The sequence below is a fragment of the Psammomys obesus genome, unplaced genomic scaffold (genome assembly GCF_907164565.1).
Source record: "Psammomys obesus unplaced genomic scaffold, mPsaObe1.curated_primary_1811, whole genome shotgun sequence".
NCBI classification, from domain to species: Eukaryota; Metazoa; Chordata; class Mammalia; order Rodentia; family Muridae; genus Psammomys; species Psammomys obesus.
The window spans coordinates 3,824,686-3,839,274 of record NW_026587216.1 but is presented as its reverse complement, the minus strand read 5'-3'; the positions used below and the strand labels follow the sequence as shown (position 1 = coordinate 3,839,274).

General features: G+C 41.4%; 2 protein-coding genes across 3 annotated transcripts in view; one reads left to right on the top strand and one right to left on the bottom strand.

Moving 5' to 3' along the window:
• Dhx29 (DExH-box helicase 29) overlaps positions 1 to 5,146 on the bottom strand; it is a 47,988-nt gene extending 42,842 nt beyond the window's left edge. For both annotated transcript variants that reach the window (XM_055603410.1, XM_055603411.1), the window contains exon 1: positions 4,860 to 5,146. In XM_055603410.1, the coding sequence (XP_055459385.1) occupies positions 4,860 to 5,040 (181 nt within the window). In that variant the 5' untranslated portion in view covers positions 5,041 to 5,146. The remainder of the gene's footprint in view (positions 1 to 4,859) is intronic.
• Positions 5,147 to 5,227: 81 nt separating this feature from the next.
• Positions 5,228 to 14,589, top strand: part of Mtrex (Mtr4 exosome RNA helicase) — a 65,196-nt gene continuing 55,834 nt past the window's right edge. The window contains exons 1-3 of the mRNA XM_055603501.1: positions 5,228 to 5,612; positions 10,586 to 10,723; positions 12,172 to 12,238. Coding sequence (XP_055459476.1) covers positions 5,479 to 5,612; positions 10,586 to 10,723; positions 12,172 to 12,238 — 339 coding nt within the window. The 5' untranslated portion in view covers positions 5,228 to 5,478. The remainder of the gene's footprint in view (positions 5,613 to 10,585; positions 10,724 to 12,171; positions 12,239 to 14,589) is intronic.

The window sequence follows — 14,589 nt, the reverse complement described above, 5'->3', positions numbered from 1 at the left end:
CATCACTTTGCTGCATGCTCACATCATTTTTCCTGTGTGCTTCTCTGGAGGAAGACTGTGCTCCCAGGAGGCCTTCTTATAAGGATACTAATTGTACTGAATTGATCCTAACCTTGCAACATCATTGACCATAATCACTTCCTTAGAGGCCTTAACTCAAATACAGCTGCCCTGGGGACTAGAGTTTTAACATACACATTTTGGGAACACACACATTTGGTCTGTACCATCTGGTTTTGCCTGAATTGTAGAGGAATTTTAATCTAGCAACACGGCTGTTCTGATCATATCCAAAGACCCTCTAGGTCTATGTGATCTGGCTGGAATGCAGATATGCCCTTAATACACACCTTTACTCTTAAACAATAAAGGTAACATTAGCTTGTAGAAGGAAGCACCCATGTTTGAAAGTTGTTGTAGGATGTTTGATCATACTATGAACCCTGAGATTGTGTAGTAGGACAAAAAAAAAAAAAAAAAAAAAAAAAAAAAAAAAAAAAACCCTGTTTTTAACTGTGGTATGGCTCAGCCCTAACACACACCTTTAATCTAAGAGCTTTCTGTTTATTGTAAACAGAATTAAATAAAGCCAACCATAGGTCAAGAGGCAAAACAATCAACCAGTTGACAAGAGTGAACATAGGAAAAAAACCATGGAGAGTGAGAGGAAGTCGGAGCACAGACAGAGAGATGTACAACGTAGAAAGGACGGACATTCAGTTTGAAGAGTTTTCAAGACAGCATGGAGAAGGAAAAGACAAAAGTATTATAGAATCCAAATTTATAATCAAAAGGTCATGCAACAGTATACCACAAAACTGGCTCTCAAGAAACATATAGATCTTCAAAGTGACCCAACAGATTAACAAAGAAATGAACCAGGATCACTTCCACACTCTCTAATACTGTTTGGAGCCTGCTCCTTTTCTATTGTGTTGTTTTTTGTTTTGTTTTTTTCATATCCAGCAATGATGCTAATGTGTTCCTTATCACTACGACATTTGGCCTGTTGTGACTTTTGATCAGCCAAGAGACCCAAACAGGGACTCTGGAGGGGGAAAAGAAAATCCAGTACCTGTCTTTATGGCTCATACTTTAGGGGGGGGGGGGTAACATAATAAACAACTAATCACCTGAATCAGCTATCAACAGTACAGATCCTGAGAGAGTCAGTGAAGAAAGGCCATCTGGGTGGCGAGGGCCTGTGAGGAAGCGTACAGATGCCAGCACTTTGGCCCTAATCATATAAGAGCGGAAGACAGCTGAGAGTCTCTGCACTGTTTAACACTACCACCAGTCCTCACGTTCCACCGAACTTGGTCTAGCCTTTCCCTCTCAACACGGTGTTGGTATAATGTTTTTTTAAATGTATACACCTTACCCTTGTTCATTCAAAAACTGATTTCTCCCCCACCCCACCCCCAACTCTCTGGTTTCAATCCGGATACTGCATTGTGATACTCATTCTAAGCATCCTGTCTCAACTCTTGTGTAAACAGGAACAAAATAAAAGCAACTAGACACAAAGTTGAGCAGGGAGGAGCCAGAGAATGGCAAAGAGGGAAGGAGCCAGAAAGAGGGAGGAGAAGGGGCAAGAGGAGAGCTGAGAGAACAGAGCTGGAGGAGAGATCTTGGAGGACGTGGAGCATGAACCAGACCTAAGATTTCACAAAAAGCAAGTATAATGTGGGAAATCTAAATGTTAGGAAACTGAGGGCTTGGAGGTTTAGGAGGGAGTAAATATTGCCCAGCATTGTGTTCTAGGTTAACTAAAAACCCAGTCTCTGTGTGGTGATTTGGTTATAAAGCTGTTTAAGATTAGCAGCAAGCTTTACCAGAAGATAAACCAATAGTAAATATTAATAACCATTTACAACGGGGCTTTGAGATTCTTGTTTCCTCTGCCTCAATATTGTCTCCAAGAATTCTACTGGCTGCTAGCGTCATCTCAGCGTAAATGTTTTATATCGAGGGCCATTCCTATTACAAACCACAACAGGCGTCTCATCCCATTCAGTTTTTACCAAGTCACTCTTTTCTGACTTTTACAAAATGTTTTGTTTGGTAAATTGTGAGAACTTGGAAAATAACCCCCTCTTTCGATTTGTTTTATTTTTTTAGTTTTTTGAGACTACAGGGTTTCTGTCCTGGCTGTCCTGGAACTCACTCTGTAGATGAGGCTGGCCTAAAGAACTCTGAGATCACCTCCTCCTGCCTCCCGAGTTCCGCATTAAAAGCATGTGGCACCACCACCCAGTTGACTTACTTAACTCCTCTGACTGTCTCCTTGTCATTTCTCTGAGGATTTTTCTGAATAACAAACAGCATTGGACTAGATATTTCAGAAATGTTAATACGTATCCACTATAATTTTTTTAGGCTATATAAAATGTATAATTGTGCATGTAAGGGAAGACTTGACTAATAAAAAGAATGATATAAGCTGGGTGTAGTGCCTCGGGGAGGCAGAGGTAATCAGATCTTTGTGAGTTTAGGGCCGGCCTGGTCTACAAAGTGAGTCCAGGCCAGCCATGGCTAAACAGGGAAACACTGTCTTGAAAAACAAAACAAACAAACCCAAAATGAATGATATAAACAACCATGACACATGAACTATGGAGGTCAGGAAGAATGAAACTGATATCTGAAATGGATGGTATAGGGTTATTGTAGATGATTTAACAGACAACATTCCATTCAAGAAAAAAAAAAAAAAAAAAGACACGATGAGGCAGAAAGCCAAGTTCTATTTGGACTCAAGAAGACACCAGATTTACAACAGCTGAAAACAAATTAGAAAGACAGCAGACTTCTTTGCTAGATGAATGGTTTGGATTTTAGTCAATAAGGACCAAGGAAGACACCAGTCAAAATAGCATTTCTGAAAAAAATCTATCTGTTGTCATGTTGGACTGACTGGAGGAGAAAAGAGCAAAGCTCTGGGGACCCATTAAATGGCTCTGTTGGTACTCCATGTGAATGCTTAAATGAGCATATGAATAACACATGAAAAGTCAGAGGGTGTGTTAAGATTACACAGGGCTTGCTTACAGAGTGAATGAAAACAAAGGAAAGCATCAAAAGTAACTTGAGGGTGCCAATGAGATGTGCCAGGTCAGAAAGAAGTTTGCTGCCGAGCCTGATAACCAGAACCAGGTGGTGGAGAGAAATGACTTGGGACAAGTTTTGTATACAAACACAAAATAAATAGATGTTAAAACTATTTTGATCTGGGAGGAACACACAAACAGGAAAAAATGGTGTAAGGCTGGAATGGCTGTCTTGAGCTTGGAAACAAAGCTGGTCAATTGAGAAGTCATCTCTGAGACTGAAGGTCACTGACAATACAATGGCAATGACAAAGTAATGGCAACAGGGGAATTGCCTGGAAGGGCTATAAAAAGGAACTACACTCCACCTTCAGAAAGTTAACATTTTGGGACCGGAGGAAAGGAAAGACAATACAACAAATGGCTATCAGAAACTTGAAAGAATTCAGTGCAGTGTCAGTAGAGGTAGGAAAAGAAGACGACCTTGGCTTGCAGCTTGAGACTGTCATGGACTACTCAGGGGAAGTATGCCATACATGAAACTACAAGTCTAGTAATTTGTGCTCTTGTGGTACTGGCCTATTTCTCCACTCTCCTCTTTTCTTTCCTCCATCCACAATGCTTATTCTATGGATTCCTAAAGTGCTCTAAGTCCTTTCTTTTTCTTTTTTTTTTTTTTTCCTATTTATTTATTATTTTTGGTTTTTTGAGACATGGTTTCTCTGTGTAGCCCTTGGTGTCTGGAACTGACTCTATAGACAGGCTGGCCTGGGACTCAGAGATCCACTTGCCTCTGCCTCCCTGAGTGCTGAGATTAAAGGTGTGCACACCCGGCTCTAAGCTATTTCTTAACTCTCTGGATAACATTCTTTGCAATGTTATTTCTACCATGTCTAGGGAGTTAACTTCTGGACCACTTCTAACTTCAGCTCAACTGTCACCTTTTCATGATTCCTCACCTTAAAACCTCAGAAGCCCTGTTAAGCTCTCTTCCCAGGCTTTTCTTTGTGGAGCGTAACATCTCTAAAGCAATGCTTGTTTGTGTGATTAGTAAATTAGATTCCTAAAATGCACTAGAGGTGATGTTTCCATTTTGCCAGTCTTATTAGAACCAGTAAGATACTTGTTAAGTATTTGCATATATATAAACACATATGCTTGCAAGTTTTTGTTGACAGAACACAAGAACAATAAGCAAAAAAAAAAAAAAAAGCAAACAAAACAGCATATAATTTTGATATTTTTTTGAAACCAGCTGTAATAGTGGCAGGACTAGTCACCTTCAAGTTATCAAATCAATCTGCAGGGTAAGCAAACATGCAAGGATGCGGGAAGGAGCACAGGAAGTTCACAGTAAGTTAATCAAGTGTCCAATGCGTAAAGTGCTGTTATTCTTAGGAAATACTGGCTTTTCTAGGATAGACACGGGCACTGCATGGTTGCCGAAGAAGACAGGAAGATCAGACAGAAAACAGAGCTGGCATCGGGACAGAATCGCTTCACTCTGTACTACTTACTACTCTGTTAGCGGAGTAGCTGTTCTGACAGCTCAGAGTGGACTCCTGCGGAACAACAGCAGACGCCGTTACTTTGTTCTTAGCAGAATAAAAGCGAGTTAGAGAGGCGATGCCATGCTATATATAACAGAGTTTCTTAACTTTAACGGCCAAAGGCCCTTAGCCCGATCTACAAGGCCACTCCACCGACAGCTAGCAGCTCAGGTGTGGAAGACTAGTTTGGATCTCATGGGCAGAGCTGTTTGCTAGTCTTTGCTGAGGGCGGGAGGTTGGGCGCTGGGCCAGAGCGTACCTTGCTTGACTCGGGGCTCCCGGGCGCTGGTGGGCACGGCGGGCGCCGGCCTGGCCACGGGCTTCTTGCTCTGGGCTTCTCCAACAGCCCCGGCCTCCGCACTTCTGGCTCTGGAAGCAGACACCGCAGCCCGCACCGCCGCAGCCCCGGGCGCCTTGTGTTTCTTGTTTTTGCCGCCCATGTTTCAGCTGCAGCAGAGTATTCTTCCCGATCCCGATCCCGGCTAACCGCACGGCAGAAGCCGGAGAGCTCTCCTCGTTAGCCGGCTCCCACGCCTCCACCCAGCCTCCTCCATCCGGGCTCCTCGGCTGGGGCTCCGGCTCAATTGGTCCGTTTCACCTGACTCCGCCTCTTGGCTCCCGGGAGCTAGCGGCGTGCCTGGCGGTGGCCGATCGCCGCTCGTCGCTAGGTTTTTAGTGTCTGAACAACCCAACTCGCCGTGGTCGAAAAAGAAAAGAGGGGGCAAAACCCAGACTAAAAGGAGAAAACTTACGCAGGCCCTAGGACTCGTTTACTTTTGATTCCCGTGAGCCACCGTAGAGTGTCTTTTTGGCGTCACTGGCGGTGCGCTCGCGGGGCCTCTTGGGTAGCAGGGGGATTCGGTCTTCGAGCCCGAAAGATGGCGGATGCTTTCGGGGACGAGCTTTTCAGCGTTTTCGAGGATGATTCGACCACCGCAGCAGGAGCCAAGAAAGACAAAGGAAAGGAGAAAGAGAAATGGAAGGGACCACCAGGGTCGGCGGACAAGGCCGGGTAAGGAGGACTTCCGGGCTGGTTTTTTTGTTTTTCCTGTCTGGTGCCAGTGAAGGGAACACAACGACGAGGAGCGCAGGGAGTGTGTATTCATGGAGTCGGGAGGCGAAGTTGGGAGGGAGAAAACATTGATGTGGGGAAGGACGGTGTCGGCGTTCGCGCGTGTGCGCCGACAGCGTGAGCTCCTGTGGCCACACTTCCCTAGGCCACGCTTGCTGGCTGTCACCCTAACCTCGCAGCCTAGGGAAGATTCTATTTTTCTGCGGAGGGGTTGGACAGGGCTGTGTGTCACCCACAAAACACCACACGCCGTCATTGAACACCTAAAAGAACCAGTTGAGCCAAGGGTGAGGACCTGTAGGAGTATTTAAACCGCGAAGGCAAGTGGCTACAGAAGGAAGAGATTTAATCTCCACATTAGAGGTTTAAAAAAAAAATCTGATTCAAGATCTCGTAACGTGAATTAGTCCGGCCTCAAACTCGCTATCGTTTTTGTTGTTGTTGTTTTGTTTGATTTTTTTTTTCCTTCAGTTTCCGTAGTGCTGGAATTACTGGACTACCCCACAAAAATTAGTCAAACTGGTTTTCTCTCCCATAATATGGAGGTTCAGTAGCCTTTCACACTTGATGATTGCTTGGGTCCGTTATTACATTAGTAGTTGCAAGGTACTGTTTTGTTTTGTTTTGTTTTTTCTTCCTTACCTGGAATCTAGCCATTAAAAAAAAAAAAAATCATTCCTTTGGGGCTGAGGAGATGCCCAGTGGATAAGAGTGTTTTCTGTGCAAGAGCGAGCACCTAATTTCGACTCCCCAGCGCCACGTACAAAGTTCTGTGTGAGTGCCTAATAACCCCAGCACTGTAGGGTACGAAGACAATTGATGGGGCTGCCCAGCATGGTAACCCAGCCTCGGAGTTCTTTAAGTGAGAAACCATGTCTGTTTCAAGGGAATAATGCAGGATGCTGAAGTCCTCTGGTCTCCACAATGTGCTTAATTGCAGGTACCACACAAATAGGCCAAGAAATTCCCTCCTTGTTGTCAAAGTTAGCTTCAGTTCTCAGCTTGAGGACTTTCACCAGCTTGATCTGTGGACAAGCCTTGGACGGTTTTCTCTTAATTGCTAATTTACGTGGGAGGGCCCAGTTCACTGAGGCAGGTGCCTTCCCTGGGCAGGTGGGCCTGCGCTGTCTAAGAAAGGGAGCTGAAGAAGCCGATGAGCAGCGTTTCTCAGTGGTCTCTGTGATGGCTCCAAGTTCCTGCTTTGGCTTTCCTGGATGATGGATTATAAACACATAAGCTAAAATAAACCCTTTCCAAGATGGTTTTGGTCACTGTTTTATTACAGCAGCAAAATGCATGCTAGAACTTTCATCGGCTGTTCATTTTTTCCTTGAAATACAGTTCATAAAGATAAGGCAAGTTAATGCTTCTTTTCTTATCAGTTTGTTTTGGTTTTTTGGACACAGGATCTAATTATGTAGCCATTATTGGCCTTGTGCTCATAGAGACATGCCTGCCTCTGCCTCTGGGGTGCTGGAACTAAAGGTGTGCACCATCATACCTGGATGCTTAGCAGTGTTAAGGAAATAAGCTGTCACTCCTCCCATCGCTCCTCCTTTCTTCACTTAAGCCATCACCACAATCTGTAACTATTTGTGCACCTCTAAGAGTTTCTCTGTAGAGCATCCTGATTCTTGGCCTTCCCTACCTAGGCAACTTAGTTTTTCTTTCCATTGCTATGGAACAGTTTACATTTTCTAGAATCTGCTTCGATTTACCATTTAAATTTCATTTCAATGCAGTATGGTTTTTTGTTTTTGTTTTTTTTTTTTGCTTCGCTTTTTCAGTATATTTGCTGTTTGTTCATATAACATGTCAACAGTTGTCTTCAATGACCATATTGTTTCCAATTTTAAAAGATTTGTTTTGTATTTTGTGTGTGAGGTGGGCACATCTATGCCGAAGTGTACATGAGGTCAGAAGACAGCTTTTTCTTTCAGCTTGTTTTGAGGTAAAATCTGTTGTTTGAGCTGTAGCACTGCATAGGTGAGCTTCTGTTGCTGTCTAGCCTGAGCTTTCTGTCCTCACTGTAGGAGTGCTGGGACTGCAGATGTAAATCACCACATCTGCTGTTGTTTATTACATTGGAAGAGGGAGTGTGCTCTTAGGCTTCTTTGGCTCGTGCTCTGCCCAGGGTTGTTCCTGTTATTTTGCTCTTTGAACACTCATAGCTGGTGAGAGCTCTTCAAGCTAGCTCTTAGAATTTGTTTTTATTCGGAAAATTTGTTTACATTATGTGTATGAATGTTTTATCTGCATGCATGAATGTGTGCACCACGTGTGACCTGTTGGGTCCTCTGGGCCTGAAGTCAACAGTGATTAACAACCCCCTCTTGTGAGTTGTGGAGCCCTGGTCAGTCTGTGTACCCTGTATGTAAGGTTGTCTAGAGTCATTCACTGCCCCAGAGCTGGAAAAGCTGTATCTAGATCCAGACAGTCTAGTTTCTTATAATGGTACGTGTTATTTAGTGCTTAAGGCACTCATTGCCATTTGATTCCATTGTTGTTAGGTCTTTGAGTACGACTTGCTTAGGAAGTCTTTCTTTGAAAAAGTAAAATTTATATACTACTGATGAAATTAACACAGGATTTTAAACAATTCAATTATAACTGGTTTTGTTTTTTTTTTTTTTTTTTGCTCTAAATCATCCTTCATAATTACATAAGTTTTGTTTGACATATAATACTTTAAATGTAAGAGTGATATCTCATATAATCCCAGCACTTGAGGCTTGCAGCAGGAAGATTGCCTTGAGCTTGAGGCTGCAATGTGGGACCTGTCTCAAGAAAATGAAAACAGGAGGCTAGGGAAATGGCTCAGTTGGAAAATTGCTTACCATGTTACCATGAGGAGCTGAGTTCAAATCCTTAGGATCCATGTAAAAAGCCAGCAGAGCATTGTGTGTCTAATCCCAGCACTTGGGAGGTGGCAGCCAGAGGACCCTGGCTTGCTGGCCAGCCGGCCTAACTGGATCAAGTTCAGCTTCAGTCAGAGGCTCAGCCTTGAAAGATAAGGTAGAAAGTGATTTGAGGAAAACATAGGTTGTTGCCCTTGCCTCTCTATGCACACATGCTTGTGCGCCCTTGGACACATGAGGACTTACGCACACAACAGTATGTTACTATCTAGTAGTCTTATTGCCATTGCAAAGTGATTTAATAAATATTTTAGAAGTTTGGTTTTATACCTAGTAAGGGTAAATATTAATCATAAAAGTTATTCTAACCTCCCTAGCTACCAGACATGCATGTGGTGCACATACATACATTCAAGCAAAACACACACAAAATAAATCTTTAAAAACATATGTAAAAGTAGGGGCTGGAGAGTGCTCAGAGGTTAAAAGCGCTGGCTGCTCTTCCAGAGGTCCTGAGTTCAATTCTCAGCAACCACATGGTGGCTCACAACCTCTATAATGTGATCTGATGCCCTCTTCTGGCATGCAGGCGCACATGCAGGTAGAAAACAAATTACATTTGGGACAGTTAAGTTGGCTTAGCAGGTACAGGTGTGCTGGCTGCCAAACCTGATGTCCTGGGGTCCATTCCTTGGAATCCACTAGAAGGAAAGAAGGAACTTGTGAAGATTGTCATTTGAACTCCACATGCATGTGCCCCTACCCCAAAATAAGTAAACAAATATAAAAATAGAAGTTTGTAGTTCTCCAGTAGTTTAGATATATGCCTTTTCAGTTAGGTGGTTTTTAACTGTCATCTGTATTTGTTTTACCCCCTTTTTCTTTTAATGATACCTTTAAATTAAATTCTTAATTTTTGTGGCGCTCAATTATCTGTTTACATTTTAGTAATTTTATATCCTGTAGCAATAGCAGAAGATAAGTTTCTTATTTTATAGAAGCTATGTATCTACACATCTATGTATTTTTTATTTATATGACTGTTTCTACTGTTCTGGCTGTCCTAGAACTCACTGCATAGATCAGGCTGGCCTTGAACTCTCAGAGATGTGCTTGTGAGTACTGCAGTCAAAGGCATGTGTGTGGCGCCATGCCTCACTGCTGCTTTTAATCAAGTTTCTTGCACACTAAAACTTTATGTGTATTGGTGTTTTGCTTTTGTGTATGTCTGTGTACCACTTACCTGCTTGGTGCCCTGGATGCCCTAGGACAGCAGTTACAGAGCGTTGGGGGCTGCCATGTGGGTGCTAGGAGTTGAACCTGGGTCTTCAGGAAGAACAGCTAGTGCTGTTCTAACAGCAGAGCCATCGCTCCAGCCCCATTTTATTTATTTTTGGCCTTTACAGCTAAATTTAAATTTGCATTGGAGTTGATTTGTGTGTGTGTGGGGGGGGGAGGTTAGAAATTAGATTGAGTTCCTTAAAGATAATTTAATCTATGCAGTGTCACTACTTGGGTTTTTTGCTTTCTTTTGATTGACTTGTTTTTCTCTTTTTTGAAACAGGGTCTCACTGTGCAGCTGAGGCTGCCCTTGAATTTATGTCCTATCTTAGCTGCCTGAGAGTTTTGTGATTTCTGTATGCCACCATGCATGGCTTCAGATCTAACCATGCAGTCTTTTTTTTTTTTTTTTTTTCCTTCCAAATAGTACTAATGTACTGTTAGAGAAAGCTTTAAAGGTTTACAGTCTTTATGTAAATGTCTACTGTTTTAAGGAACAGTGAACTTAATTTGTTATTATTTCTTATGGTGGGAACTTTAGAATCTTAAAGCAACTCTTCCACGATAACATGAAATATATACGGAATAATATTCAGCTTTACTAGTTATGAATTTAGAGGATTCTGAGAGTTGTCCAGCTTTGATTTGGGAAGGTCGTTTATTTAGAAGATGACTTTGCTTTGCTAAGTATGTATAATGTGTTAAATAGTATGGGGTTATCTTAAGATTAGAACTGATACTATGGAATTTATTCTAAATGGTTTGATTTTTCAGGAAACGACTGGATGCCAAATTACAATCAGAATCAGCCACTGGTGGGAAAAACAAGAGAGAGGTAGATGTTGAAGGCACAGATGAACCTATTTTTGGCAAGAAGCCCAGGCTAGAAGACTCAGTTAATGAAGACTTAAGGTAGTATTTCTATAGTCATAAAGTTAGTTACTCTTATTGATAGGTGCATGACACTTAAAAAATTGTGTTATTTTATAAGCATGAAAATACAGAGCAGCTACTTAAATATGGAGAATAAGAAAACAAATGATTCATATTTTGATATTTTAGAATTTCATTTTGGGAAAATATTTGAAGACTTTTCTTTTTTAAGAGGAGAAAAGATGTATTCTTTATTTATAGATGTCTCATGATGAAGAGTGACACTGACCCAGTATAAGAATAAGTATGAATATTAGAAGAGATTAAATTTTCTTTGTCACAAGTAGTACCATGGCTATGATGCGCAAAGCTACTTTAGATGAGGGACGTCTATGACTAAAGATTTTCTGATATTTATACTTCTCAAATTTTTAAAGCTGGAACTTTTACTTCTGATACTAATGTTTTTGGTTGACCTGGTTGCCACTGTAATAATGCTGTTTATAATTTTGTTTCCTCTTGGCTGTCTTAGGCTATTATAGCTACTAAATTATCTACTATAAATGGTGATACAGGTGTCACTGAAAAATTTGAGAAGGTGCTAAAAATTTGAATAGGTTGCAAAATAATAGTAAATATATTTTTAAAATTCTTGTTACTTATTGTTAGAACTTTTGGATTTTTACCAAAAATATATTTATTGTCTTAAAGTAAATATCACAAATATAATACATAATAATGAGTCTAGTATTTAGTTTATTTATAGTTTTGTCCTCTCAGAATTCAGAGAGCCTTGATTAGTATGGTATAGGATTTTGATGACTATCTCTGTCAATTCTAACAACATTTAAGTTAATTTAGTTTATACATTCAGTTGTGTAGTGCTTTTTCAATATGCTTTGTGTTTTGAGGTCGTGACAGTGCTTTGGAGAGATAGTTTTTATCCAAAATATTGAAGCCAAGCTGATATTTGTTAAATAATCTATGTAGCAGTCGGTTATATATTTAAAACAAAACATGATCTTAGCACTTTTGAGTTTTCAGCTCATTTAAATCATATGACTCCTGAATATTTATTTATCTCATTTATTTTATTCACTTTACATCCTTGTAGCTCCTTCCTTCCCTCCTAGTCCCACCCTTTCTCCCTCACTCCCCTTTCCATCCATCCCAGCTCATCAAGTTGCCTTAGGACTGAATGTGTCCTCTTCCCCTGTGGCCTGTGAAGGCAGTCCCACCAGGGGGAAGTGATTTAAAAGCTAGCAAGTGAGTCTGTGTCCCCAATGCGGTCTCCACTTTCCTTACTAAAGGAACCACTTGAAGCCTAAACTGCCCATCTGCATCTTTGTAGGGATTGTCTAAATATTTAAAATAGTTTGGATTTACAGTATTATAACTGGGCAGTGTCATTTTATTTAACAGTGCAGATCAGAGACTTATGATCTAATTATTGAAAATAATTCATGTCATTTTAAAAACTTTTTAAGCTTGGCGGACCTGATGCCCAAAGTCAAGGTACAGTCAGTCGAAACAGTTGAAGGCTGTACACATGAGGTAAGTACAAACAGCCTACGGTAGGTTAGCATTACAAATGCTAGTTTCTTTGTACTGCTTCATGTGACGAGCAGCGGGCTGTTTAGAACTGAAGGCCGGGAATCGAGTCATTTGTCCATGTGAGATGCATGGAATGTGGGAGGGCAGTAGCTCTGTGGAAGGCCTGGGTTCAGATGCTGGGTACATTTTCTAACCCTGGAACACTATTTAACTTGTAAAGTTAGAACAGTGAGATTGCCTCCATGGGATAGCTGTAGACATAAGATATAAAATTTACATTTTAAAATACGGGGTGGGGGCACCCAGCACAAAGTCAGTGTTGAGGAGTTGTTTATTAGCGTCCTCTAAAGTTCCTAGACTGTTTCTGCAGTTGACTGCTACTTGATGCCACCCTCCACTGCCTGATAAATTGCTAGTGGGTCGTGCTCACTGAAAGCCCATAGTATCTACTTAGAGGTGAAAATGTGTACATAGAGGATAGAGTGTAATTGTACACCATTTTATATCAGACAAGAGAGCCCACCATGCAAATTAGGCAACCTGAGTTCAGTCCCTGGACCCAGGGTGGAAGGAGAGCTGACCTCCGCACTGTACTGAGGCACATGTGCCGTCCTAGGATAAGTAAAATAATAAAGCACTCTTGACTCTTGCCAGGCGGTGGTGATGGTGCAACCTTTAATCCCAGCACTTGGACGGCAGAGGCAGGCAGATCTTTGAGTTTGGGGCTAGCCTGGTCTACAGAACAAGTTCCAGGACAGCCAGGGCTAAAAAAAGAGAAATGTTGTCTTAAAAAAAAAAACAAACAAAGAAAGTCTGTTAAATGAGTGGAGAAATTCCAGATTAATAAAAATGCCATTTAGTGTGAATTTAGAACCTTACCTGTTTACAAGTTTTTCTGCTTAAAGTCTGTATTTGAGAAATGGCCCTGTGTTTGTGAGATATAATGGTCAAATAATAAGTTTCAGTGCTTCAGATTCTGTCCACAATACTGTCTTACAAAAACAAAACAAAACAAACAAACCAGTCTAGAGCCTACTCTGAGGCTCTTTCTCTGCTCCATGCTTATCTTTTCTGTCCCTCCCCCTTATTTTCTCATCACACACCTTGTGTCTTTCTCTGTGGAGTTGCTTGAGGAAATCAAGTTGGAATGTCCTGATAGTAGCTCCTACGGTAAGCCCACCTGTCCTCGTATCCACGGAGAGGAAAAACATTGTCTGTGATTGTTCTGAACGTGTTCTTGGCTGTGTCTTATCTCGTCTCTGCACAACTTTTGTCAGTTACGCTTTCCTCTGTGTAGCCTAGAGCCATCTAGGAGTTTGACATTTCCTGTTCGTGTATAAGCATTGAAAAGATAGTTTGGAGGCTTCTTTTTAGGCACGCTATTTTTCTTTTAGTTGTAGTTCTTCATTTGATGCATAGTTTTTAGTGCCAAGTAAAATAAACACAGTAGTATGGCTAGAGCATTCTCTTAAAGAATCACTACTAATTTTCCTAACTTTTCATGTTTAGATGTCTTTATTTCTTTGAAATTGCTTTGGCAAAAACTACCAGTGGCTTCTAAGCATTTATTTCTTGACATTCTGCTGCTGTTCTATTTTCTTGACTCCTTAGTGTTTGGGGGTGTCTTTTCTTTGTGTGTCTGTACAGGTGTGTGCATGCACACGTTCATGCATTCACTGATGCTATGTTTGATGTATGCCCAGTCACACTCATGGAGCCCAGAGGAGAATGTTCGGTGTCTTGTTCTATCTGATTTTCTTTTTTTTTTTTTTTTTCTTTTGTTTTTTTTCTTTTTTTTTTTTTTTTAATTTTATTTTTCTTATTAGTTACATTTTGTAAACTCTGTGTCCCAGCTGTATCCCGCTCCCTCATTCCCTACCAACCCCACACTCCCTCCCTGGTCTCCTCCCTGCCCCTTTCCAAGTCCACTGATAGGGGAGGACCTCCTCCCCTTTCATCTGACCCTGTTTTATCAGGTATCTTCAGGGCTGGCTGCAAAGTCCTCCTCTATGGCCTAACAGGACTGCACCTCCCCTGGGAGGTTGGGGAGGTCAAAGAGCCTGCCCTTGAGATCCTGTTAGAAATAGTCCTTGTCTATTTGATTTTCTTGAGATATGGTCTCTCACAGTACCTGGTGGCTGTGAATGTATGGTTTTATTTTAGGATCCCTGTTCCATTGGGTTACATGTCTCCTTGAGCCAGTACCATGCTGGTTTTGTTTGTTTTTCTTTTTTTTTTTTTTTCTCTCCCTTTGTTGTTGTTTGAGACTGGGAGTCTCTATGTAGCCATGGCTATCCCAAAATTGTCTGTGTAGACCAGACTAGCCTTAAACTTACAGAGATCCACTTTCC